The 25,917-nt window shown below is 50.0% G+C and overlaps 2 protein-coding genes across 7 annotated transcripts in view; both read left to right on the plus strand.

The window, feature by feature from the left end:
- The window catches only part of Set (SET nuclear proto-oncogene), a 12,469-nt gene extending 6,508 nt beyond the window's left edge, over positions 1 to 5,961 (plus strand). Inside the window, exons 3-9 of the mRNA XM_008843996.3 lie at positions 1,038 to 1,095; positions 2,046 to 2,188; positions 2,494 to 2,597; positions 2,696 to 2,809; positions 3,620 to 3,790; positions 3,887 to 4,033; positions 4,275 to 5,961. Coding sequence (XP_008842218.1) covers positions 1,038 to 1,095; positions 2,046 to 2,188; positions 2,494 to 2,597; positions 2,696 to 2,809; positions 3,620 to 3,790; positions 3,887 to 4,033; positions 4,275 to 4,298 — 761 coding nt within the window. The 3' untranslated portion in view covers positions 4,299 to 5,961. The remainder of the gene's footprint in view (positions 1 to 1,037; positions 1,096 to 2,045; positions 2,189 to 2,493; positions 2,598 to 2,695; positions 2,810 to 3,619; positions 3,791 to 3,886; positions 4,034 to 4,274) is intronic.
- A 6,440-nt stretch (positions 5,962 to 12,401) lies between these two features.
- On the plus strand, positions 12,402 to 25,837 carry Pkn3 (protein kinase N3). 6 transcript variants are annotated; one of them, XM_029568709.1, is made up of 22 exons: positions 13,018 to 13,522; positions 14,319 to 14,547; positions 14,753 to 14,898; positions 15,221 to 15,332; positions 15,402 to 15,529; positions 15,748 to 15,931; positions 17,768 to 17,914; positions 17,993 to 18,102; positions 18,208 to 18,351; positions 19,590 to 19,665; positions 19,747 to 19,915; positions 20,081 to 20,180; positions 20,289 to 20,356; positions 22,148 to 22,211; positions 22,356 to 22,447; positions 22,788 to 22,964; positions 24,153 to 24,215; positions 24,320 to 24,396; positions 24,919 to 25,061; positions 25,140 to 25,247; positions 25,372 to 25,452; positions 25,573 to 25,785. In XM_029568709.1, the coding sequence occupies exons 1-22, from the start codon at positions 13,499 to 13,501 to the stop codon at positions 25,783 to 25,785; spliced, it is 2,655 nt and encodes an 884-aa protein (XP_029424569.1). In that variant the 5' UTR covers positions 13,018 to 13,498. The 6 variants fall into 6 exon arrangements, 5 of the variants coding, with proteins under 5 accessions (XP_029424567.1, XP_029424568.1, XP_029424565.1 ...); XM_029568707.1 differs by lacking the exon at positions 13,018 to 13,522 and adding an exon at positions 12,402 to 12,531 and having other exon boundaries at positions 15,221 to 15,529; positions 25,573 to 25,837; XM_029568708.1 differs by lacking the exon at positions 13,018 to 13,522 and adding an exon at positions 12,876 to 13,005 and having other exon boundaries at positions 15,221 to 15,529; positions 25,573 to 25,837.
- The last annotated feature ends 80 nt before the right edge of the window (positions 25,838 to 25,917 follow it).

Genomic DNA, 25,917 nt, shown 5'->3' on the forward strand with positions numbered 1-25,917 from the left:
GCTCGGCCTCCCCCGTCGCGCGCCGCTGCTTCCCGCCCGGGCCCAGGCCCGGGGTGTGCGGTGGGGTGGGGGCGCGCGCGGGGTGCGAGTATGCTTCGGGCCGCCGGAGTGCTCTTCCCCACGTGGGGTGGACACACGCGCGGGCACCGGCCAGACGGGAGCCGGGGCGGGCGTGCAGGGGCTGTGCTTAGCCCCGAGGAGGCCTCGCTCCGCCGGGGAGGTTCTTGGCGGGCCATGTGGACCCCCAGCGCGGGATACCGGAAATGCCCCGCGCGAATCAGGCCCCTGTACGCCCACCTGGCTTTGTAGCCCTTGCACTGGACAAAAGGGCAGTGATCGGGAGCACACCCCCTTGCCTGCTTCCTGGGTTTTGGGTGGCAGGTGCTCGGGAAGTGTTCTCAGGCCCTGTATGAGATGGGTGTTTCTGGATTGGGTTGCGGAAGGATTAAGGTGAATCCTGGGGTTCACGTTCTAAGAAGGCGAAGATTACAGGGGTCATGACTGTTGTGGTTGGGTGACGAACCGATCAGTTTTGGTCGGTGTGTGTTGCTGATCTTCATAGAATGGTTACGGAGCGCATTTTCAACTTATATATGAAGAGTGACTGTACCACGGGTAGTTGGTGGCAGCCTAATTTGTATTACTGTCATGGATTAGTTTCCATATTACGTTAGCAGCTGACACTATTCTGTTGCAAGTGTATATAATGTGATTAGTAATAGGAAACACCAAGAATTTTTTTAATGAGGCCGTCCCTCAGCTTCTGTAATAGAGTGATTGGATTCTGTCTTTTGTAGTAAAACCCTCTAAAAAGTGCTACAGTACGTTAGCAGATGCCATGATTCCTGAGTGGTCTTGTAATGAAAATGCAATTTGTCAAATACATGCTTGAACACGTGGAGAGCATGCCTTGTAAGCAAGTTTTTCTGTTAGCTTTACTGTTATAGTTTACATACCAGCCTATCAGTGTTAACCTCGGAAGACTGGTTTATATTTTGTATTGAATCCCCTGTGTTTTTGTTTGTTTGTTTTTGCAGAAAAAGAACAACAAGAAGCAATTGAACATATTGATGAAGTACAAAATGAAATAGACAGGTAAATTTCTAGTTACACACCATGGAAGTGTTTTCATGCATTTTATCACCCAGTGATCATTGAAATGGGTCAAATAAATCTCACTGAGGGTCACTGATTATATCTTGGCTGAGGTTATTATGTAAGTAGTGTTATTTTCCTGTGACATTTGTTAAAAAGTAAAAGTACATTGATACTGAAGTGATGGGAGTTCTTTTGAGACAGTCTCTCTGTGTTGCCCAGTCAGGCATAATTTCAGTCTCCCAAGTGCTAGAATGGCTGGGGATCATCTTAAATGGCAGTGTCTGGCTTCTGATCTAACTTTATGGCATCAGTATATCTGGCTAGATATTTTGTTACTTGATTGACAGGTTTATTTACAATTCCTGGTATAGGGGAACACAATTGATAAGGAAATGAATTGAATGCACAAGAATTTATGGTGTGACCCAGGCCTGATGGTAGACCTCTAATCCCAGGAGGCAGAGGCAGGCAGATCTTTGAGATTAAGGCCAGCCTGGGGCTACAAGGAGACTTTGTGTCAAAAGAAAAAAGAGACCCCCACCAAAAAAATGAATGTTACCAAGACTAAGGACATTTAGATCAGTATTGTGCTCTTGGGGGCCTTGGTCTCCAACGTGGAGGGAAAACATCCTACCCCAAGAAAAGATTAAAAGGGGTGCTTAATTTGGGAATTAGGGAGGGTTGCCATATTAAGTTTCATGGTACAGGCCTTTAATTGCATAACTCTGAGGCAGAGTCAGGTGGGTCAGGCAGCCCAGGCTACATAACAGGATACTATCTCAAATTGCTATCTTCACATTTTGACTTATGTCTCTAGTATAAACTAGGAGGTTTGATTGCTATAAATAATATTTTATACACCCTAAAGCCAATGACGAGTGCATTCTATAGTGACTAGCGGCCTTATCTGTGTAATAACACTGTCAGCTTGTCTTCATTTGCTTTAGACTTAATGAACAAGCCAGTGAGGAAATTTTGAAAGTAGAACAGAAATACAACAAACTCCGCCAACCGTTTTTTCAGAAGAGGTCAGAATTGATCGCCAAAATCCCCAATTTTTGGGTAACAACATTTGTCAACCATCCACAAGGTATGTGAGCAGATGATTATTAAGAGACTTTAGCACTTTAGTTTGTCATAGTGTTCAATGCATGGGTGGCATGCAAAAATTGTAAACCTCAGTGAGGAGGGTCTTGGGTTGCTGTTTTTGTGAAAATGATCTTTTAACTGGAACTCAGATTAACTGATAAGAGTAACATATCCAACTGAAGGATTTGACTCTATAATAACGGGTGTATTAAATGAAATGATGGAGGAGAGGTAAAGATTTGGGAATGTTTCAAAGGGTCACTTGGTAGCTACTTACTGCTGAACGGACATGGGATTTTGTTGTAGTGTCTGCACTGCTTGGGGAGGAGGATGAAGAGGCGCTGCATTATTTGACCAGAGTTGAAGTGACAGAATTTGAAGATATAAAATCAGGTTACAGAATAGATTTTGTAAGTATCCATAATTGTGTTTGCTGCTATAAAAATTCATTGGGGCTTTGGTTGGAAGAGCCACATGTATTGATGTCTGATCTTTGAATCTTTTACAGTATTTTGATGAAAATCCTTACTTTGAAAATAAAGTTCTCTCCAAAGAATTTCATCTGAATGAGAGTGGTGATCCATCTTCAAAGTCCACTGAAATCAAATGGAAATCTGGAAAGGTACATTTTAAGGACTTCTTGGACAGAAATAAAGTTTGGATATTTTGGTTTAGCAGGGTCACTTAACTAGTAGGTACAAACTCTTACCCCCCTCCCCCCTTGGTGTTTTTGAGACTGGGTCTCCCTGTAGACCAGGCTGGCCTCAAACTCACAGAGATCCACCTGCCTCTGCCTCCCATGTGCTGGGACCAAAGGCATATGTCACTTTGCCCTGCTCAAAGTCAAGTGTGTAGAACAGTATTAATGGTGCTAAAATTTGGGGGATTTACACTGGTACTTGGTTTTTCAAATGGTTTTATCGTTTACTAAAATCCATTTATATCTGAGTACTTTGAAGTGTTTTTATTTCAGGTGTCTTCCTCACATGGTTTTGTTTTGGTTTTGATACAGGGTCTCTCGGTTCTAGTCCTGGCTGATTCTGAATTAGCTATGTAGATTAGGTTGGCCTGGAACTTACAGAGATTAAACTCACAGAGACTCTCTTGCCTCTGCGTCCTTAGTGTGGTAGGCATACCAGAATCAAAGGCCTGCACCACCAAGCCCAGTTAGGTTTGGCCTTTTGTTTTTAGAGCTAGTATCTGGCTGTGTAGCTCAAGCCTAACCAGGCTGGCCTCAAACTCAGAGATCCATCTGCCTCTGGCTCCCCAGAGCTGGGATTAAAGGGGGTGCACCACCACATTGTGAAAGGCAGTTTGTACATTTTATAGTTGTCTTCATGGTAGTGCACTTAACTCTGCTTCAGTGGGAGTCTTGCATGGCGTTTCGGTGTTACAGGAAACCTAATACCAAATATGTGGCATTTTCGTTTAGGATTTGACGAAACGCTCAAGTCAAACACAGAATAAAGCCAGCAGGAAGAGACAGCATGAAGAACCAGAGAGCTTCTTCACCTGGTTCACTGACCATTCTGATGCAGGCGCAGATGAACTAGGAGAGGTCATCAAGGACGACATCTGGCCAAACCCCTTGCAGTACTACTTGGTGAGTTGAGGGTGCTACTTACTGGAGGGTGGAAGCTTCTCATTTGTGTGAAAATGAGTAAAGATACCTTGGATTCTTTTTACTTTCTTAAAAAAGGTTCCTGATATGGATGATGAAGAAGGAGAAGGGGAAGATGATGATGATGATGATGAAGAAGAAGAAGGGTTGGAAGATATTGATGAAGAAGGGGACGAGGATGAAGGTGAAGAAGATGAAGATGATGAGGAAGGAGAGGAAGGAGAGGTAAGATAGCTTTGGAAGGTATATGTTGAATATATGGACCTACGAGGGGGATTTTCTGGGGGAGACCTGCTCTTAATGTCCCTGGGTCTATTGATGCCAACTTGATGCAGATTCATACTAGGCTTGGCAAGGGTGTGCCCTCTGAAGGACCCTGTGTTGCATGAGGTCCCTTGCCCATTTGGAAGCTGGAGAAAAGGGCTTGTAGTTAACTGGAGAATTAACTGGTTCCTTTTTCTTTCAGGAGGATGAAGGAGAAGATGATTGAAAGAAAAGAACACTGATGGATTCCAACCTTCCTTTTTTTTTAAATTTTCTTTTTATTTTTTAATTTCCTCCAGTCCCTGGGAGCAAGTTGCAGTCCTCCCCTCCCCCGCCCTTCTTGTGCTCAGTCACCCTGTTTTTGAAGTCTCTTTTCTCAACACGATGGTTCTCAACATATTTGGGGGAAATGACCTTGAGCAGAGTGCAACAGGAAAAGAACCTCTAGTCTTCTGTTCTAAATTCATTTTGGTCCCTTCTTGTCTCAAACTGTGGACTCGCCACCACCACCACCACCACCACCGTGCTCTGTGGGAAAAACAACCTCCTGCTCCCTTGACTCTGCTGGAAGCTGGGGGTGCTGGGCCCCTGTGTAGTAGTGCATAGAATTCTAGCTTTTTTCCTCCTTTCTCTGTATATCGGGCTCAGAGATTACACTGTGTCTCTATGTGAATATGGACAGTTAGCATTTACCACCATGTACCTGTCTACTCTTGTTTAATAAAAAGAAAAAAAGTAAAAAAAATGGGTATAGAAGGTCAGCAAAGGGTGGGTTTGAGATGTTTGGGTGGGTTAAGTGGGCATTTTGACAACATGGCTTCTCCTTTGGCATGTTAATTGTGATGTTTAACAGACATCTTTTCAGTTTAAATGACACTTTTAAGATAAACCTCTCCTCATGGTGCCCTGAGCCCTGCCACTTAGTGGGAGAATCAGCAGAACCTGCAGGATTCTATTTGGAATTGACATTCTCTATTGTGATTTTATTTTTAATTTTTTTTTGTTTTCACTGGAAAGGAAAGAAGATGATGCTCAGTTTTAAACGTTAAAAGTGTACAAGTTGCTTTGTTACAATAAAACTAAATGTGTACACAAAAGATTTGATGCTTTTCTCTCAGACTAGATATGACCTTCCGAGTTTGACTTGTACAATATCATGTCAAACTGTGTCTCCCTAACTCCGTATTTTTTGATACGCACTTTGCAGGATGACCTCAGGGCTATGTGGATTATTGAGCAAAGGGATCTGAATCATGTCTTAATGTTTCCACAGCCGGGTAACGGGTACACTTTGCTGCCATGGAGCTGTACCCTTGATTTTAAATCTCAGTTTGGCATTTTTTAAAATGGACCTTTAGTTACCTGGATATTGTAATCGTACCTGCTACCACCACAGACCTGTTGCTCTGATGCCAGCTGTAGGTGGGACAGCTGGCTCAGTCTTCACCGGCAGTATAAACTGTCAAGAGTGAGAAGTCCATGTTGGAGTTAGGAGGACTTTGTCTCTTAACTCCCAGGTATGTAGCAAAAGTTACCAGATGTGACTGTGAATCTGGGTGGGAAGAAAAAATGAGCACTGCTCAACCATTGTGCAGAGAATGTTATTTTGGGAAGCCACCTAATGCATAAGCTTTTTAATGCTGTAAAATAGAGCTGAAATTAAATGCCACTTTTTCAGAGATGATTAATGGACAGCCTGGTCAAATTCAAAGCTTTTTGATGTGTAAAACTTTATAAATGGAACTATTCCATCAATAGGCAAAGTGTAACCAAAATCTGTCTAGATGGATAGTATGTGATTTCTGCACAGGTCTCTGTTTAGTAAATACATCACTGTATACCGGTCAGGAATCTTGCTCCAATAAAGGAACGTAAAGATTTTTTTTGGACTGGGGTCATTCTCCTTGTTTTGTAGAGAAATGTTACTACAGATTTAGATGATCTAATGTTAATGCCTGGGAGAGGGAAGATTTAAAACTACGCTGTGATTATGGCATAGGCACATCTATGTAGGTCTGCACCAAACTTGTGCTTTTTAGGTGGTTCTTGCTATGTGGCCCAGGCCAGTCTAGATGGGAGGGGGACGGGGATGTTGATGTGGGCTCATGTTCATACACTTCTAGTTCCAGCCTGTGATGAGTGCCTCCCTAGTGCCAGGATTAAAGACTTGTACCACCACTCCCAGCCTTTCCCCCCTTTGAGTCAGAGCTGGCCTTGAACTCAGTTCTGCCTCACCTCTTCACTACCATACCCCTTTTTATTTGGCCCAGGTGTTTCCCAAATAGCTTGGATTACCAGCCACCTGCCAGCCACAGGAGACTAAGTTTTTTTAGAATTTGGGACAGCGCCTCCCTTTGTACACCAGTCTGGCCTTGAACTCAGAGATCCACCTGCCTCTGCCTGCCAAGTGCTGGGACTAAAGGTGCACCACCATGCCCCCCAATCTTTTTGAGACAGGGTCTCCCTGTAGTCCCAGCTGACCTGAACTCACAATGTAGACCAGACTGGCTTCGAACTCATAGTGATCCACCTGCCTCTGCCTCCCAAGTACTGGGACTAAAGGTGTGTGCTACCACACCTGGCTGCCCCAGACAATCTTACTTGGAATGTAGCAAATAGTTTGAGGAGATGAGTGGTTTTTATTTGGAGGGTTAAATATTTAAAAGGGCTCAAGTTGAAGTCCTGTAGTGAGGTGGTTAGCCACGTGCTTTGAGCCCAGTTGTGAGGGTTTCTGGGCTGCCCTTGGTGTGGTGGAGGGGTAGAGAAGCGACTCTGATTCTTTGCTCAGGAAGAGTTGACTGCCTTCTGAAAGGAGGGAGTTAGACTTCAAGGAGCATGTAGTAACAGCTTATGAAGTATTCTTAGGTAAGAGTTTCAAAATCCTCAGGAATGTTTCTAGAACATCCCAGTATTTAGTTGCTTATTACCCCAGTGCTCACTTTGTCTTTTGCATGGTGGTGTGAGAGCCAGGCCAGCCTAGTCTGTGTGGTTGAGTTACCTGCTGGAGCTATAGTGAAATCCTGACTCAGAAATTGACTTCATTTTTAAATTTTTATATGAGTGTGTATTGCCCGTATGTGTGTAAGTGTACCCATGCCCTGCAGAGGGCAGAAGAGGGTATCCGGTCCCTGGGAACTGGAGTTAACCTCCATGGGGATGCTGGGAATGGAACCTGGGCCCTTTGGTCTCTTAACCACTGAGCCATCACTCCAGCCTCTTTGCCTTTTGAAGATTTAGGGTCTCCCAGTAGCACTTTCTAGCCTGGAACTCAGAGATCTGCCTGTCCCTGCCTCCTGAATCCTGGGACCTATTTATTTTTTTTTTTGAAGGAAGGTCTTTAGTACAGATCAGTCTGGCCTCTGTTCCTACCAAGTGTGAGTGCTGGGATTAAAGGTATGTGCTGCCACACCTGGCTGATTTTTTACTTTAAAAACATGTATGTAAGCAGGGCATGGTGGCGCACGCCTTTAATCCCAGCACTCTAGAGGCAGAGGCAGGCGGATCTCTTGAGTTCAAGGCCAGCCTGGTCTACATAGTGAGTTCCAGGACAGCTGGGGCCACAGGGAGACCCTGTCTCAAAAAGACCAAAAAATATATATATATATGTAGTGCTAGGAATTGAACCCAGGCCTTCCACTACCACTGAGCTATACCACCTGCCTGTGGTATTTTTTGCTTTTTGTTTTTTTGAGACTCACTATGTAGCCCTAGCTTGCTTCTGGCATTGAACTTGCTGTGGCCTCGAATTCACAGGTCTACCTGCCTCTTTATTTTACTTTTTTTTTTTTCTTTGTCTTTTTGAGACAAGGTCTCTGTAGCCCCAGCTGACCTGGAACTCAGTATGTAAACCAGGCTGGCTGGCCTTGAACTCAGAAATCCGCCTGCCTCTGCCTCCTGCTGAAACTAAAGGCATGCACCACCACACCTGGCACTATTTTTATTTTGTGTGTATGAGTGTATTGCCTGCATGTATGTAAGTGTACCCATGTCCTGCAATGCCTGTGGAGGTCAGAAGAGGGTATCAGATCCCTTGGAAACCATAGTTAGCTGCCATGTAGGTGCTAGGCTTTGAACCAGGTCCCCTGCAAGAGCAGCTCTGAGCTGCTGAGGCCCAGCTCGTGTTTATGATCTAGTAAGAGTTGTTGAAGTGAGATTCTGAACACTGGTAGCACATACTGCTACTGCTTTATGATGCGTAATGGCTGGCTTCACTTGGTCCTGGAAACAGGTTTGGTGCTTCTACTTTTTTGTTTCACTATAAACCCCTTTTGAGTCCCAGGAATGCACTTCTGTAAAACACAGTGAAGATTCCAGCTACTGGAAGGGGGCTAAGACAGGTAGATTTTATTTCAAGGCCAGTCTGGGCAACTTAAGTTCTGTGAGTAGTTAACATTTCTAAGAGTGTGTCACTGAGATCATTCTCCTTAGAACATACAGTTGTGGTTAGGAGAGCTTATTGGTCTTTTTGAGACAGGGTCTCCCTGTAAGCTCAGCTGATCTGGAACTGCATAGACCAGGCTGGCCTCCATCTTACAGAGATCTGCCTCCCCCTGCCTTCTTGAGTGCTGCAACTGAAGACATGCGCCACCACGCCTGGCCAAGCTTCCACATTTTACCTGTAGAATGTTTACATTTATTTTGTGTACACGTGTCCCCAAACTTTGCTTCTTTATTTTGGAGCCAGTCTTAATATATAGCCCTGGCTGGCCTGAAACTCTTAAGACCTGCCTCTGCCTCCTGAATACTGTGATCAAACATGTACTTCATTGTGCCCCACTAAGGTTTTTCATTATGACCTGGTATGGTGGTGCACACTTTTAATCCCAGCACTTGGGAGGCAGAGGCAGGCAAATCTCTGAGTTCAAGGTCAGTCAGCTGGTCCACTTAGCCAGTTCAAGCCAGTTGGGGCTACAGAGAGTCCTTGTCTCAAAAAAAAAGACCATTTTTTTTTTTCATTACATGTGTCTGTGTGCCACATGTGTGCAGGTGCCTGGGGAGGCCAGAAGAGGGCATCGGATGCCTTGGAGCCGGAGTTAGAGGTGATTGTGAGCTGTCTGGTATGGGTGTTGGAAAACAAATTTGGGTCCAGGAAAGAGTAGTGAGTGCACTTTGCTGAGCCACCTCTCTGTTCCCCAAATGTACATTTTGACATGTCTAAGGGAAACATGACTTGTTCATGGAGGGTGAGTCCCAGCTTGATGGGGTAACTGTGCACTGATGTTCCACCCAGAAACTAATGTAGATGGATTGGTTGCAAAAAAAAAAATGTCCGGAAGGGTTTCCTTATGTGTCTCGAGGAAGCTGCAGACGCCTTTCAGGTTGACTGTACAGCAGTCCTTTGACTTCACTCTGACTCCTGGAACTGTAGATCTGCCTGTTTCTTCTGCCCCTCCCCAAATGCTGTGCTCAAAGGTGTGCACCATCATATCTGGTGACAATAGTCCAAGGCCACTTAGTTGGATAGTCACAGTGCTGTTCACCATCCACTGGATAGTAAGAATTTCTGCTTTCCTGAGAAATTCTGTTTTGGAACATAGCATCAGACAGCAGGTCCTTCCCTACTCCAAAGTGTTAATTCTGCTACCTGTGAGCTCCCTTCCTGGAAGACAAAGATAGGAGATGCTTAGTGGCAAACATGGAAAAGCATCTGATCAGCTTCTGGTGTGTGTGAAGATCAATGGCTCTGAGGCCTGAGGAAGGAGCACCCTTCTATGGAGAGTTTTCTGGAGGTTAGAGATTTGGCTCAGCAATTCAGGCTTTGCCTAGCACATGGGAGATCCTGGGTTTGGTCCCTCAGCATCATTAAAAAAAAATTGGGGGGGCTGGAGAGATGGCTCAGCAGTTAAGAGCACTGACTGCTCTTGCAAAGGACCCGGGTTCAATTCCCAGCACCCACATGGCGGCTATGAACCATTCTTAACTCCAGTTCCAGGGGAATCCGAAGCCCTCTTCTGACTTCCTCGCCATTGCACAACACGGGTGCACTCACATACATGCAGGCAATACACTCATATGAATTAAATAAAAATAAAAAATATTTAAAAAAACAAAAACACTAACCAGTGTTTGAACCAGGGTTCAAATCCCAGCACCCACGTGACAGCTAACAACTGTCCTTAACTCCAGTCCCAGGGAATCAGACAGTCTGTTCTGACTTTGGGCATTGCATGACACGGGTGTGTTTTACCTACATGCAGGCAATACACCCATACACATAAAAAATAAAAAAGATTGGGCTGGACAGATGGCTTGGCATTTTTGACTTTGGCTTGGACCTTGCTGTGTAGATAGACCAGGACTCAGGTCCACCTGCCTCTGAAGTGCTGGGATTAAGACTACACCAGGCCTGGTTTGGTCCTTGGAGTGTGTATTGCTTTTGAGTTAGGATTCCTCACACTTTCTAGCCTCTCAACAACCTGTAACTCCAGTTACAGGGGTGATCCAAGGCCTCTGGCTCCACAGGCACCTACTCTCTTCACATACACCTCACCCCCAGACAGACCCGTACGTATAATTAAAACAGTAATCAGGAGTTAAGGGCCAGATTCAGGCCAACTTGGACTGCATGTAATCTTGTCTCAAAGTAGCCCTGGCTACTTATCAAACCTTGACCTAGTGGGGTCAAGTCACCAACCGGGAAGGGTCAGGGTCTGTTCCACAGCATTGCAAAGGCATTTCATGTGGACAAATTACTTGAAAGTGGCCATTACAAGGTGCAAATATCTTTTGTACTATTACCTCCCTTCTCTGGTGCTAAACCACACCCCCAGTATGTGCATGAGCATGGATGTGTATGTGCTGAGAAGACAAACTTAGGTGTTCCATAGGAATGAAGTCTAATTTAAAAATTATATATATATTATTCAGCTGCCCTGGAGCTATGTAGACCAGGCTGACCTCGAACTCACAGAGATCTGCCTGCCTCTGCCTTCTGAGTGCTGGGACTAAAAGAGTATGCCACCACGCCCGGCTAAAAATTTATATTTTATGTGTAGAATCTTTTGCATTTATGTGCACTTATGTAAGCACACCTGTGCATGGGGGCCAGAAGATGGTGTTCCATCCCCTGGAATTGGAGTTATGGATGGGTGTTAGCTGCTATGTGGATGCTGAAAATCAAACCCTGGTTCTCTGCATGAGCTGTGCCTTCTCTCCAGCCCCCTCCTTTTTTCTTTTTTTGTGTATTTTGCCTGCATGTATATAAGTGTACCACGTGGGTGTCTGATACCTAAGGAGACCAGAAGAGGGCATCCAATCTCCTGATACTGGAGCTGTGTTAGCCACCATGTGGGTGCTGGGAACTGAATCCAGGCTCTCTGGAAGAGCAGTAAGTGCTCTTAACTGCGGAGCCATATCTCCAGCCTATTATTTATTTATTTATTTATTTATTTAGGTCTTTTTGAGACAGGGTCTCCCTGTAGCCCCAGCTGGCCTCCTGGAACTATGTAGACCAAGGCTCTGTGATCTCGAAATCAGAGATCTGCCTGCCTCTGCCTCCCCCGTGCTGCAATTACAGGCGTGCGCCACCATGCCAGGCTTTAACCTCTTTTTTTTTTTTTTTTTAATGTGTGCGTTTTAGTTGGTGGTGGGTGGTCGGACACAGCTTTAATCCCAGCATTCAGGAGGATCTCTATGAGATCGAGGCCAGTATGGTCTACATAGTGAATTCCAGGCCAGCTGGGGATAGGGAGCCCTGGTCTCGGGGGGGGGGGGGGGAAAAAAAAAAGTTTATTTTAATTTGGGTTCTGGAGCTTGAACTCAGGTCCTTGAACCTGCAATGCAAGCACTTTACAGACTGAGAATCTCCCCAGCCTGGATGGGCTTTACCGTAAAGTCAGAACAGTGCAGGTCTGGCTGAACCAGCAAACTCATTCCAGGGTCATGGGCTTGAGAGGAGGGAGGTTGGTTCATATCTAATTTGTAATTTGCTATAACTTGGATGAAGTTTTACTTTTTCTTAACATACACCCTCTTATTGGTACCAGTATCTAGACAGGGCTAGCTACTGCCTGAGAATGCCAGGCTGGGGTTGGCCTATTCTACACCAAAGACTTCTAGACAGGCCTGGGACTTGGAGCAGGAGGCCCACGCAATAGGCGCAGAAGGCGCGGGGCGCGCAGAGGCGGACCAGACGTGCTGTGTGGGGACGCGTGGCCCGGAGGCTGGCAGAGGGCGCTGTCCCCATCCTGGCCCTGCTCCCGCGTGCACGGCAAGCCAGCGGAATCCGGTCGGGAGCTGTAGTCTTGCAGGACGTGAGCAGGAGTATCCCAGGTCCCGGGGCGCTGCGCGCAGCAGGGTCGCGGGCGCTGCTCCGCGCGGCCGGGAGGGGGCGCTGTTCCCCAGCGCCCGCGGGTCCCGGGAAGTTTCTAGTTTGAAAGTCCTGGCGCCGAGGTCCGGGCTTCCGGAACCGCAGGGAGGAGAGGAGGGGCCCGCGTGGCCCTCGCCGCGCCATGGACCAGGTGAACCGCGCGCGCAGCCGGGGCGCCCCGAGCTCGGGGCTCCACCCAGCCGGGTTCCCACTCCGTGACCTCGTGCCAGGCCGGCTAGAGCCCCGGGTCCCCAGAATGCCCAAAGCTAGCCTTAGCACGCCTGCACCCTGGAACGCGCCTCCAGGCTGGGCACCAACGTTGCTGAAAAGCGGCCCTTCTGGGGACTCTCTGGAGGATGGGGCTGGGCCAGGACCGCAGGGGGTGGCGAGCTGGCACAGGAAAAGGTGCCTGGGGGGGCGACTTGGGTATTTGCACGGGGTGGGGAGGGCCTCGCTATGCTCCCGGTGGGCGTGGTCGCCGGCGCGCCACACCCACAGGCGGGAAGGAGTACGCCATCGGAGGCCAGCAATGCCCCCACTACCCTCAAGGGACTCCCGCCCACTGAGGGTTGCAGACTATTAGAGGGATTCGCGTTCTTCGGGGTGTCACTGAGAAGGGGGAAAGGTAGTGCCCTACCGCAGGCGATTAGGGGTAGGGTGGGGCATTTATGAACAAATGGGTCCCAGTGCAGAGCAGAAAAAGGAAGCTGTGTGTTGTGAAGTCAGGGCATGAGGTTATGGGGTGAAGTGCAGTACATAGGGACACCCCAAGTAGCACAGGCAGTCCTAGGGGCTGGATCTCACCCTTCCCACCCCCTTCCTCCGGAGATCCCTCTTGCCTTTTCCAGCAGCGGCTTGTACACATTTTCCGATTTCCTGTGAGAGCCTCCGCCCTGCAAGAGCGGGGTGACTCAGGACCCCGGTGGCCTGGGCCCCCAGCACTGTGAGATCTTTGTTTGCCCAGGCCTTTGGCTCTGGCCCTCTAGCCTGTGGCCGTCAAAGGATTTCCTGAGCCTCGCCCTTGCCCTCTGACAGCCAAGGCAGAGCGACCTAGTTGAGATCTGGGGTGGGGGGGTGGGCCCTGAGCTAGGTAGCAGTCCTTTCATGGGGCTCAGGAGATGGACCGAAAACAGGTAAGAGAGGTAAGATTAAAGTGGCTGCAGGGTCCTTGGGGTGGGAGGAGGGTCAACACCGATTGCCTTGGGCTGAAGTTAGTCTCTGGGCTTTCCTCTTCCTCTAGCCTGGTGAGCAGTTCAGGGAGTCTCCTGCCTATTGTGAGAGCTGAACTGGGAACTGGTGCCCCAGAGCCCCAGCCCCCCGAGCCCTTCTGGGTACCTCTGGTTTGCCACCTGTCACATTGTCAAGGCAAAGACACAGCCTCGGTCTGTGTGCAACCTTGAGTGAATCGGTCTCTGTGCTGAGATTTTCCTGTCTCCCAGATTCTATTTGGCTCTCAGAGGAGTACAGCTAGCTGACAGAGGCTGGGGTCCCCGTTTCTGAATACATGGGTGGCCTCTCCCTTGTTCTCTCTGTGGGCAAGTTGCTTAACCTCTCTGCATTCCTTCCTTATGAATAAAATGGGGGTGAGAGCTGTTCTTGGGAGTAAGTGTGTGGCTATGTGGCAGAGCTTCTAACTAGTATGCGCCAGGCTGTGGGTTCTATCCCCAGCACCACAAGAAGTGATTGCTGTGGTTACTGCAGAGTGGTAAATCAAAGCGTTTCAGAGATCTTTGGTCTAGAGACCAGCACCCAGTAAACATTCGGGGAACTATGTCCATTTCCTCTCTCCCTTCTCTGAAATGGAAGAAAATATCTAACCCCCTGGCTGTTTCCACCCCAGAGTTCTGAGGGCAGAGACACCGCCCATGCTATGCGTCTGTCTCTGGGTGTGCTCCCTTACTGGAGAGGGTGATGGGCTGTGACTTCTGTCCTTGGCAGCCTGGGCCCGGCCAGCGGTCCCCCGAGGATGAAAAGGAGATGATCCGGAAGGCCATCCAGAAGGAGCTGAAGATCAAGGAGGGTGTGGAGAACCTGCGTCGTGTGGCCACAGACCGGCGGCACCTGGGCCATGTGCAGCAGCTGCTGCGAGCCTCAAACCGCCGTCTGGAGCAGCTGCATGGAGAGTTGAGGGAACTGCATGCCCAGGTTCTGCTGCCGGACCCAGCTGGTGAGTGAGGAGTCCAAACTGACCCCCCTGGACAGCAGGCTTCTGGCCTTGGCCCTAACCGATGCTTAAGACCGCCTGCCTTACCTTCTGTGACTCCTTTAAAGGCCTCTGTTGCAGATGTGGCCGGGGAGGGGAGGAGAGAGCCCATTCCCAGGGGTTTAGGCTCCAGTGACAGGCTCACATGTCCCCTCCCCTCTGCCCACAGAGCCTGTGGCCTCAGGACCACGGCCCCAGGCAGAGCAGCTAAGGGCTCGGCGCTTGGAAGCTTTACAGAGGCAACTGCAGGTGGAGCTGAAGGTAAAGCAGGGGGCCGAGAACATGATTCACACATGTGCCAGTGGCACCCCCAAGGTAAGCTTTGGGGGTCTCATGGGGGGAGGGATAGGCCTGGCTTTCAATCAGGTGGGAGAGATTTGACTGTGCAGACTGGGAAATATAACCCAGTCAGCCCCCAGTCCCAGCCTCCAGAAGGATATCAAGAGCTCTACCCACACAAAGCTTCATCTGATGGGATGGTATGATGGGGGAGGCTTAACCCTAGCTAGCTTGTGTTAGTCTGATGGACAACGAAGGCTGGATATGACCCTTGATATGATAGGGAAGGCTCAGCTGTAGTCCTGGGTCTGCCGCAGCCATGGTCTGATGGAGTGAGTGTCATGTAACATCGCCATAGGAGAGAAAACTTCTAGCAGCTGCCCAGCAGATGCTGCGGGACAGTCAACTGAAAGTGGCCCTGCTCCGGATGAAGATCAGCAGCCTGGAAGCCAGCGGGTCCCCAGAGCCAGGTAAGGCTTCTGGAAGCAGGGAGGACGGTGCCAGGTGCCCAGGGCTGAGGGCTCACCTCCTCCCTGTAGGCCCCGAGCTGCTGGCAGAGGAGCTGCAGCACCGGCTGCATATTGAGGCTGCTGTGGCCGCAGGAGCCAAGAACGTGGTGAAGTTGCTCGGTGGCCAGAGAACACAGGACCGCAAGGCACTGGCTGAGGTCAGGCTGTGTCCCCCGCTTGCTGAGGGTTTGGTTATCTCTGTCCACTCCTGCATAGGTGCCTGGCACCACTGGGCTGGCTATATGTGCGGGCAGCAAAGATCCACAAGGCACCAGGTCTGTTGAGACCTGCTGTAGGGTGTCTCCAGGGACCTGGGTCAGCAGCTGCCCTCACACCTGAACCCTAAGACCTGTCTCTGTTTGTGTCTCTTCTGTAGGCCCAAGCCCAGCTCCAGGAATCTTCCCAGAAGCTGGACCTCTTGCGACTGGCCTTGGAGCTGCTACTGGAGGGGCTGCCTCCTACCCACCCTCTGCGTAGCAGGGTGGCCCGAGAGCTTCGGACTGCCATGCTTGGGAACCCCCAGCCTTCCAGGACACTTGTGAAACCCACTGCTCTGACAGGTAACCAGGAGTCCCTCCCACTTTAGAGGGCCCCTTCCTTTTTAGAGAGGACCCTGAAGCACTTTGAGGAACAGTTGAGTCCTGCTGTGTGACCTTGGAATCTAACATCTCCTCTCTCCCCTCTCAGATTATCCATCTGTAATAGAGAAATTAAAATAACAGTGTCTCACAGGGTTGCTTTGTAAATTCAGTGACTTGTGACACTGACAGCACTGAACACAGTTTGGGGCAAATCAGAGCTTATCTCGTGTTGCTATTATTGAAATAAATGGCCTGTAGGAAAGATTGAAACAACAGTCAATTAGTACACGGTTCTGGCAGCCTTGGAGCCCAGTCCTGGGTAGCTTGGACTATTGGAAAGTTTTTCCTTTCCGATAGGTCTGTGTCCCTGTAGCAGCAGCTGACTGACAATATAATCTGAGGCTGGAGAGATGCTCAGGGGTTAGGAGCTTAGGAGCGCTGGCTGGTCTTGCAGGGGACCAAGGTTCTTCAGTTCCCAGCACTCACATGGTAGCTAACAATTGTCCCTTACCCCAGTTCCAGGGGATCCGATGCCCTCTTCTAGCCTCTCTGGGCATTACATGCATGTGGTGTACTTTATATACATGTAGGCAAAACACTCAGACATGTAAAATAGATCCCCAAAAAAATTTAAAAGAAAAGAAAGAAGAATCGTCTTTTGTGAGCTAGAGGCTGGCATGTACTGCTGAGCACAGGAATGAGGCAAGACAGGCCATGGTCTGTGTGCATAGAGCCCAGAAGAGCAAGTTGTAGGGACTGGGTAAGGCCCTGGAGCCCCTCACCTGATCTTGGGACATCAAAGAGGGCTTCCTGGGGAAGGTGGTTTCTGAGCTTGCCTTAAAGGTCTCATGGGATGCATATGGCCAAGCAGACAAGTTGGGGAGGGTAAAGGGAACAGCTTGTTTAAAGGCCTAGAATTTTGGGCTGGAAATGTAGACGTGGGAGACAGTTGGTAGAGTGCTTGCCTACCATGCCAGGGGCCTAGAGTTCAATCACTAGCACCATATAAACTGGGCATGATAGCACATTACCTGTAATCCCAGCACTTGGGAAATGGAGGTAGAGGATCAGGAGTTCAAGGGCATCAGTCAGTTTGCTGGAAGTCTGAGATACTTTCAAACCTGTCCCCAAACAAAAACAAAAGCCCCATGGCCTAGCTCCTGGCTGAGCCCTTGTTTGAGTTGTTTTTCTTAAGCTGAGTGGCCTGTCTGGGCCCTGCCTTTTGTTTTGCAAGGTCTCTGAGTATTTGCCCCAAGCCCAGCCTCCTAAAATGGTATCCTGGGACCCAGTTTATGTCCTCAAGAGCTGCTGGGTCCCCACTGCTTCCTTCACACTCTTTGAGACAAAAACTTTTAAGGACACTAAAAATTAGCCTATTCACTTGTCAAAAGAGGTTGTGTGCCCACTGGAGAAGTCCAGGTGGGACTCACCTTTACTGATCAGATGGGGAAGCAGGCTCAGGGAACAGTGAGGCAGGACAGGAAACCAGACTTCTGCTCCCTTCCCCAGGCTCTTTTTCCTGCTTCTGTGTACTTGAGGCCATGGTACCCTTGAGGCCAGGATCTCAGGGCTGCACCTCATCCTGTCCCATGGCTCTACATGGCCTGGCTGAGGTCTGGCCCTGGCAGCCCTGCCTGTGTCCTCCACTGTACAGATACCCAGGAGGGACAGCCAGTTATTTTGGCTACCAAAGACCTAATATACACTGGGTCTGGGTCAGGTACTCCTGATCCTAGAGCAAGTGGCATTCCTCTTGGGGTCCTGTGGCCCATTGGTGGTGGCACCTGACAAGGTCCCCTTCCCATTCTTCACCAGGGACATTGCAGGTTCGCCTCCTAGGCTGTGAGCAGCTACTGACAAACGTGCCTGGACGTTCTCCGGTGGCTGCGTTGGCAGGCAGCCTCTCTGAGGGCTGGCTCCGAACCAGGGCCAAACAGCATCGTGGTGGAGGCGAACTGGCCAGTGAGTAGGGGGGAACTGTAGGAGACAGTGGGGACCCTTGCCCTGGACCTACCCTGAGTCCCAGCTCTGGCCCTGTAGGCGAGGTGCTGGCTGTATTGAAGGTCGACAACCGTGTTGTGGGTCAGACAGGCTGGGGGCAGGTGGCCAAGCAGTCCTGGGACCAGACGTTTGTCATCTCCCTGGAACGAGTAAGGCCTTTGTGTGGTCAGGGGTAGCTGTGGGCCCCAGGGAGGAAGGCCGACCAGGTGGGGGCTGATTCCACTCCGTTTCTCAGCCTGGTTTTCTCCATGTAGGCTCGTGAACTGGAGATTGGGGTGCACTGGCGGGACTGGCGGCAGTTGTGTGGTGTGGCCTTCCTGAGGCTTGAGGACTTCCTAGACAATGCCTGTCACCAGCTCTCCCTCAGCCTGGTGCCACAGGGGCGGCTCTCTGCCCAGGTTCCTGCTATTCCCTGACCTCTGCCCTGGACTCTTTAAGACTGATACCTTGAGTTGGGGCAATGGCTCCATGGGTAAAGTACTTGCTGCACAAGCATGAGGACCTGAGTTCCGATCCCCAGCACCCACCTAACAGCCAGGTGCCATGGTGTGCATCTATAAATCCCAGTGCTGGCAGAGCAGATGGGTGGATCCCAGGAGCTCGCTGGCCAGACTAGCTGAAACAGCAAACTCCAGATTCAATGGAAGACTCTGTCTTGAAAAATGAAGGGCTGGGTGTAGTGGTGCACACCTTTGATCCCAGGACTTGAGAGGCAGAAGCAGGCAGATCTCTATGAGATCAAGGCCAGCTTGGTCTACGTAGTGCAGTCCAGGCCACCCAGGGTTACAGGGAGACCCTGTCTCACAAAAAAACCAAACCAAAACAAAAAATAAAGTGGAGAGTAGTAGATAAAGACAACTGATGTCAACCACTGGCCTTTGCATAGATGAGCACAGCTGTACACACATACACTCATGCATATATATGCGCACACACACACACACACACACACACACATTCTTCACTCACACAAAGACTGAGAACTGAGGACTGGAGACCAGTCTCCACAAACAAGGAGTCTCAGTGCTTTTCACTGGGAGACGCACATCCCTCCCTGACTTTGCCCAGCTTCCTATGTGACCTTAGACAAAGGCTTCTTTTCTGGGCCTCAGTTTCTCCACTGGTACTAAATAGGATATGGAATCATCTCTGGGACTTGGGCTTTGCCTCCTGGTCTAGTTGCTTTTTGTGGCTGTGATAAAATACTCTGACTAAAAGCAATTTAGGGGACGAAAGGGTTTTGTTTTTTTTCAGTACAGACGTTGCAGTCCATCCTGGGCATCGTCAGGGCAGGAACTCAAAGCAGAAAGCAAAGGATGCCACTTGCTGACTTGGTCTTGGGCTTGCTCATTCTTAGGCGGATTTCTTATACAGTCCAGGAGCCTAGGAATGGTACTGCCCACAGTGCACTGGGCTCTCCTGTGTTGGTTAACAATCTCCCACAGACATGCTTACAGAGCAGTCTGATCAAGGATGACTGGAAGCCATGCCAAGTTGACAGTTAAAGCTTCCTAGGACGCATTCATTGGTTGATATTGGGAGCTGGGGCTGGGGTTCTCAGGGAGTAGGTGCTATGGCCCAGCCAGTGGGGTAGAAGATGACTGGTCTTCCACCAGCTCTGTCTTTGCTCCTACAGGTGACCTTCTGTGACCCTGTCATTGAGAGGAGGCCTGGGCTGCAGAGGCAGAAATGCATTTTCTCTAAGCGCAGAGGTGCAGAGGGTAGAGTCTGTGTGGAGGGGATTGGGTTGGCCCATCGGGATTCTGGGACTGAATTTCACCTGCCTGTTCTAGGCCAGGACTTCCTGAGGGCTTCCCAGATGAACCTCAGCATGGCAGCCTGGGGACGCCTGGTCATGAGTCTGCTGCCCCCCTGCAGCTCACCAAGCACAGTCAGCCCCCCTAAAGGGTGCCCTCCAACCCCAACTGCACCCCGTGGGGCCTCTGACCCTGCTTCCCTCAGGTGAGGAACCACCTCGCCCAGACTGTACTTCTCTGCGGCTTTTACCCACCAGACTCCGTGGGACTCTTGTCTTTCTATCTCTGACCCTCTTTGTCCCTCCACCTGGCCATGTCCATGCCACCAGATGTTCCGTTTTCCTCAGACACACACCCTTCCTCCCTGCAGTAATTTTCTACCTAAGAAGACATCTTTGGGAGAAGACAGGAAACCTCCACCCAAGCCTCCACGCCTCTATCTGTCCCAGGAACCAACCCTGGAGATTCCGGTAAGGGTCTCTGGGGTGGTAGACATGGGCTGCTAGTACTGGCACTGGCCAGCCAGGAGGGAAAGAGGACAGCAGTTGTGTTCTGTCCTGAGCTCTCTGTCCTCACAGCGCACCAAACGTCCTCATATGGAACCTAGAACTGGACCCATGCCCACCCCAACTGCCTCACCCACCAGGTACTCACTGGCTTGCATTCATTTTTTTCCAAGATTTATTTATTTATTTACTTGTGTGTGTATATGTGTGAGAGAGAAGGAGAGGGGGGCATGTGTGGCAGTCAGAGGACAACTTTTTGGGAGTTAGTCTTTCCACTTTGTTCTTTAAAAAAAAAAAAAAAAATGTTATGCTGAGCGTGGTGGCACACACCTTTAATCCCAGCATTTGAGAAGCAGAGGCAGGTGGAGCTCTGTGAGTTCAAGACCAGCCTGGTTTCTATAGTGAGTCCAGGCCAGCTGGAGCTCCAGGAAGACCTTGTCTCAAAAAGACCAAAAAAAGCTGGCTGTGGTGGCGCACGCCTTTAATCCCAACACTTGAGAGGCAGAGGCAGGCGGAGCTCTGTGAGTTCAAGGCCACCCTGGTTTACATTAGTGAGTTTCAGGCCAGGTGGGACTACAGAAAGACCCTGTCTCAAAAAGACCCCCCCAAAAAAATTATTTTTATGTGTAGGAGTATTTTGCCTTCATGTGTATATATGTACAATGTATGAACAGTGCCTACAGAGGCCAGAAGACGGTGTCAGATTCTCCTGGACATGAAGTTACAGATGATTGTGAGCTGCCATGTAGGTTCTGGGAACTGAATCCCAGTTTTCTGCAAGAGAGTCAGTGCTCGTAACTGCTGAGCCATCTCTCCAGCCTTGTTCTTGAGGCAGATTCTCTTATTTCTACCACTGTGATGCCTGTGTACAAGAACTTCAGTCCATTTCTTCTGTCTCTGCCTCCCATATCACCTTAGGAGTGCTGGGGCTGGGGTTACAGATGTGGGCCACCACACCTGGCTTTTTTTTTTTTTAGTGTGTGTATTTTGCTTGCATGTTTGCAAGTACACATTTGTGCAATGCCTATGGAGGTCAGAAGAGGGCATTTGATCCCCTAGAACTAGAATCAAGGATAGTTGTTTGCTGGCATGTGGGTGCTAGGAATCAAACCCAGGTCCTCCGTAAGAGCAGCCAGTGCTTAGCCGGGTGTGGTGGTACATGCCTTTAGTCCCAGCACTCCGGAGGCAGGTGGCAGATCTCTGCAAGTTCAAGGCCAGCCTGTCTACATAGTCAGTTCCAGGCCAGTTGGGGCTACAGGGAGACCCTGTCTCAAAAAGACCAGTGCTCTTAACTGCTGAGCCATCTCTCCAGCCCCTGCATTTGGCTTTTTTACATGGGTTCTGGGGATGGAACTTGTGGGGTAAGCTTTTATTCCCTGAGCCATTTCACCTGCCTGAGACTTCTAGTCTCTTTTGTTTGTTTTGTTTTCTTGAGATGGGGTTCCGTCTATAGCATGCCATTTGGCCTGGAACTCACTATGTAGACCAGGCTTCCTCCATCTCACAGAGCTCCACCTGCCTGTGCCTCTTGAGTGCTGGAATTAAAGGCATTTGCCACCATGCCTAGCTGAACTCTCACTTTTTTGTAATGTGTATGAGTGTTTTACCTGCACTTTTGTGCACCACATGTATGCAGTGTCTACAGAGGCCGGAAGAGGGCATTGGCTCCCCTGGAACTGGAGTTAAGGACAGTTGTTAGCTGCTAATGTGAGTTCTGGGAACCAAACCTACGTCCTCTGCAAGAGCAGCCAGTGTTTGTAACTGCTGTATTGTCTCTTCAGCCCCTTGGACTCATACTTTGGAGCTACAGCTGTATGCCAGGCTTTGGAGAACCACTGTTTTCAGCCCTTGCTAAGGACTCAGCCTGGGGACAGCCAGCCTGGGACAGGGACACCTGACTCAGTCTTTTGTGCCCTTTTTTTTTCTTGCAGAAAACTTCCCCGGCTTCAGGATTTTCGATGTTTGGCCGTGCTGGGCCGGGGACACTTTGGGAAGGTAGTGAGCTGAGGATGGTGTAGCGGGGCTAATGGGTGGGCAGGCTTCAGCATGTTCGTAGGAGATGCTGGGACCTTTGGGTAATGGATGGAGAGGTGAAAGCTCCTTGTCCTGCCTGGAGCCCAGTTTCTTTCTGGTCCCCAGGTCCTCCTGGTCCAGTTCAAGGAGACAGGAAAATACTATGCTATCAAGGCACTGAAGAAGCAGGAGGTGCTGGTCCGGGATGAGATTGACAGGTGTGTGTGACCAAGCGGTATCTGACCCTGGAGGACACCTTGGGTGGCTGGTTTGGGCTCCAGAAGGCAGCCAAAGCTCCCTGGGGCCAGCCAGGTGCAGATTCCCTTTCAACACTTGCTGTTAGGGACTGCATGCCAATGGACAGTCCCCTTGACTCTTAGCACCTCAGTTTGCTGTTCTGTAAAATGGAGCTGTGATAATTGTGTAGGTTCTAAAGCCTCTCTGTATAGAAACCAGAACCCTGCCTCCTTAGCTCTTTGAGCACCCATTGTACCATAGGTATGTGTGGGTGTCAGGGTACAGCCTTTGAGGGTTTCTATTCTGCACCTTCCCCTACAGCCTGTACTGTGAGAAGCGTATCCTGGAGGCTGTGGGTCGTACAGGACACCCCTTCCTCCTCTCCCTCCTTGCCTGCTTCCAGACCTCCAGCCACACCTGCTTTGTGACTGACTTCTTGCCTGGGGGAGACCTCATGATGCAGATCCACGAGGATGTCTTTCCTGAGCCCCAGGCCCGGTGGGTTTCCTGGTTACCTGGCCCTAGCTCCCAGCAGACAAACAGCATGGGGTTAGAGGGTCCTTACTGAAAGTCTTACAGCATATGGACCTGGGGCCTCCCTTGGCTTAGCTCTGGTTATTCAGATTGTTTCCAGAAGAGATGCAATGCTTGCAAATTGCCTAGCACAGGACGGCAGCTGGAGTTGCTTACGATGCTCCAGTGCGGCTCTCATGGAAGAATCTGACTTAGCCCATCACCTTTGACCCATTTTGTGACCCTGGGTATATTCCTGAGTGTCAGTCCCCCTTTAAGTAAAATTCATGATGATTAGCTCCCCCATAGACTGCTGAAAGGAGGCCAGAACTGAGGCCTGAACCCAGGGCTTGGTGCATGCCAGGCAGATGCTCTAGCCCACTAAATTTGGGGTGTTTTTTGTTTGTTTTATTTCCTTATGCTTTCCTCTTTTTGTTTTGTTTTGTTTTGAAGCAGGGACTCCCTGTAGCTCCAGCTGGCCTGGAATTCACTATGTAGACTAGGCTAGCCTCCATCTCACTGAGATCCTCCTGCCTCTGCCTTGTGAGTGTTGGGATTAAAGATGTGCACCACCATGCCTGGCTGATTACTTCTTATTTCATTTCATTTATTTATTATTTTTTAATTTTTAAAAATTTTATATATATGAGTGTTTTGCCTCCATGGAAGTGCACCTGTGTCATACAGTTCCAATGGAGGTCAGAAGAGGGCATCAGATCCCCTGGAACTAGGGTTACTGATGGTTGTTAGCTGCCATTGGGGTGCTGGGATTTGAACCTGGGTCTTCTGCAAGAACAGCAAATCCTCTTAACCACTGAGCTATCTCGCTAGCCCTTTGTTTTGTTTTGTTTTGTTTTGAGAGAGGGTCCCACTATGTAACACAGGCTGGCCTTGAACTTGCTATCCTCCTGCCTCAGCCTCCCAAGTAGCTGGGTTTACAAGGCCTATACTTATCAGGCCCAGAAGCCCTGCCACAGTTGGAGAGCCCAGGAAGGTCATTAGTATGTTGCATTAGTATGTAGCAACATTAAGATGTCTCTAGGCCTTTTCAGCTTGGACACAATGCTTATGTGTCCAGTCTTACCCATGCCTGAATCTCACCCACCGCCAGGACCTTCTGGTGCCTCCCTGGTGCCTAACCTGGCCTGAGTTCTCCCCTTCCAACCCTTCCAGCTTCTACCTGGCCTGTGTGGTCCTGGGGCTGCAGTTCCTACATGACAAGAAGATCATTTACAGGTAGCTTTTGCCCTAGAGGTGCTGGAGTGGTGCAGGGTGGGCCTCTCCCTTCTTTGCTGCTGTGCCCCAGGCCTCTGTCCTCAGCCTTTTCCTTCTGCCCTCAGGGACCTGAAGCTGGATAATCTTCTGCTTGATGCCCAGGGTTTCCTGAAGATCGCTGACTTTGGACTATGCAAGGAAGGTTGGGCCCTTGCCCAAGAACCATATCCTCTAGCCTTAGGCTAGGAAGTCTCTAAATACGGGTACCCTGGTCCCCCCAACCCTGACCTTGATTCCACTCCCTGACCCTTGCTTCGGCAGATGGCTGAGGCATCAGCTCTTCCTAGTCTGTAGTTGGTCAGAGAATCTTTGGTCAGGACTGGAGCGGGGACTGGATTATGCCTTCTGTGACCTTGGCACATTAGCTCAACTGAGGCTCGGCTTCCCTCATGCACTGTCTGCGTGATGACCTTGATCACTCTAGGGACCCTGGCAGGCCTTGACAGGGCTGGTGTTACTTGGCATCATAAAGGTGGTGCTGATGTGTGTGTGTGCACACATATATGTATGCATTTGCATTGCTAGGGTTCACCCCATATCTCACACATGCCAGGAAAGGGCTCTACCACTGAGCCCTGCCTCCATCCTTGGCGTCCATTCTTACAGCCACAGGGTTTGTAGTGGGTCACACCCAGCAGGCGTTGGTCTGGATGTTGATCTACAGGGATTGGTTTTGGGGACCGGACGAGCACCTTCTGTGGCACCCCGGAGTTCCTGGCCCCTGAGGTGCTGACCCAGGAGGCCTACACGCGTGCAGTGGACTGGTGGGGGCTGGGCGTGCTTCTCTATGAGATGCTAGTGGGTGAGGTGAGTGCTGAGTGGGGCAGGCCTGGCCTGGGGGGAGGTGTACAGCTCACATACCCTGCTGAGCCTCTATCTCCACAGTGCCCATTCCCAGGGGACACAGAAGAGGAGGTGTTTGATTGCATCGTTAACACAGATGCCCCATATCCCCACTTTCTGTCTGTGCAAGGGCTTGAGCTCATTCAAAAGGTGAGTCACAGGTCCAGAGCTGGGCCTGGCAGCTGCTTGTAACTTGTGTGTCTCCTGACACCATCTTGGGGCAGCCAGGGCCTAGGGCGGCATGTTCTAAGTTCACACCTGCCCTTCTTGCCAGCTCCTCCAGAAGTGCCCAGAGAAGCGTCTTGGGGCAGGAGAGCGGGATGCTGAGGAGATCAAGATCCAGCCATTCTTCAGGGTGAGTGGCCGGTGAGGTGGCCAGGACCCAGCAGTCCCATCGCTTGGTGGGGTGGCAGGCCTGGGTGACACCTGGGGTCCGCTGTTTCTACTTTCTCAGGGTTCTCTGCTTTGCCTGCAGACCACTAACTGGCAGGCCTTGCTTGCCCGTACTGTCCAGCCCCCCTTCGTGCCCACGCTCTGCGGCCCAGCAGACCTGCGATACTTCGAGGCTGAGTTCACCCGGCTGCCTCCAACCCTGACCCCATCTGCCCCCCGAAGTCCTCTCACCGCTCGTCAGCAGGCAGCCTTCCAGGACTTTGACTTTGTGTCTGAACGATTCCTGGAGCCCTGAGGGCACCTCTGCCTCTCCCTGCCAGACTGTCAGAACTCCGACTTGCCCGTGTGTCCAGGGCCAATCTATTCAATGAGTGTGTGGGGTGATGGGGGCCATGAGGCTGTTGTTGCGGGCTTTCCTTGGTGTCAC

Source organism: Nannospalax galili, unplaced genomic scaffold (genome assembly GCF_000622305.1).
Source record: "Nannospalax galili isolate Female #2095 unplaced genomic scaffold, S.galili_v1.0 scaffold300, whole genome shotgun sequence".
Taxonomy (NCBI): domain Eukaryota; kingdom Metazoa; phylum Chordata; class Mammalia; order Rodentia; family Spalacidae; genus Nannospalax; species Nannospalax galili.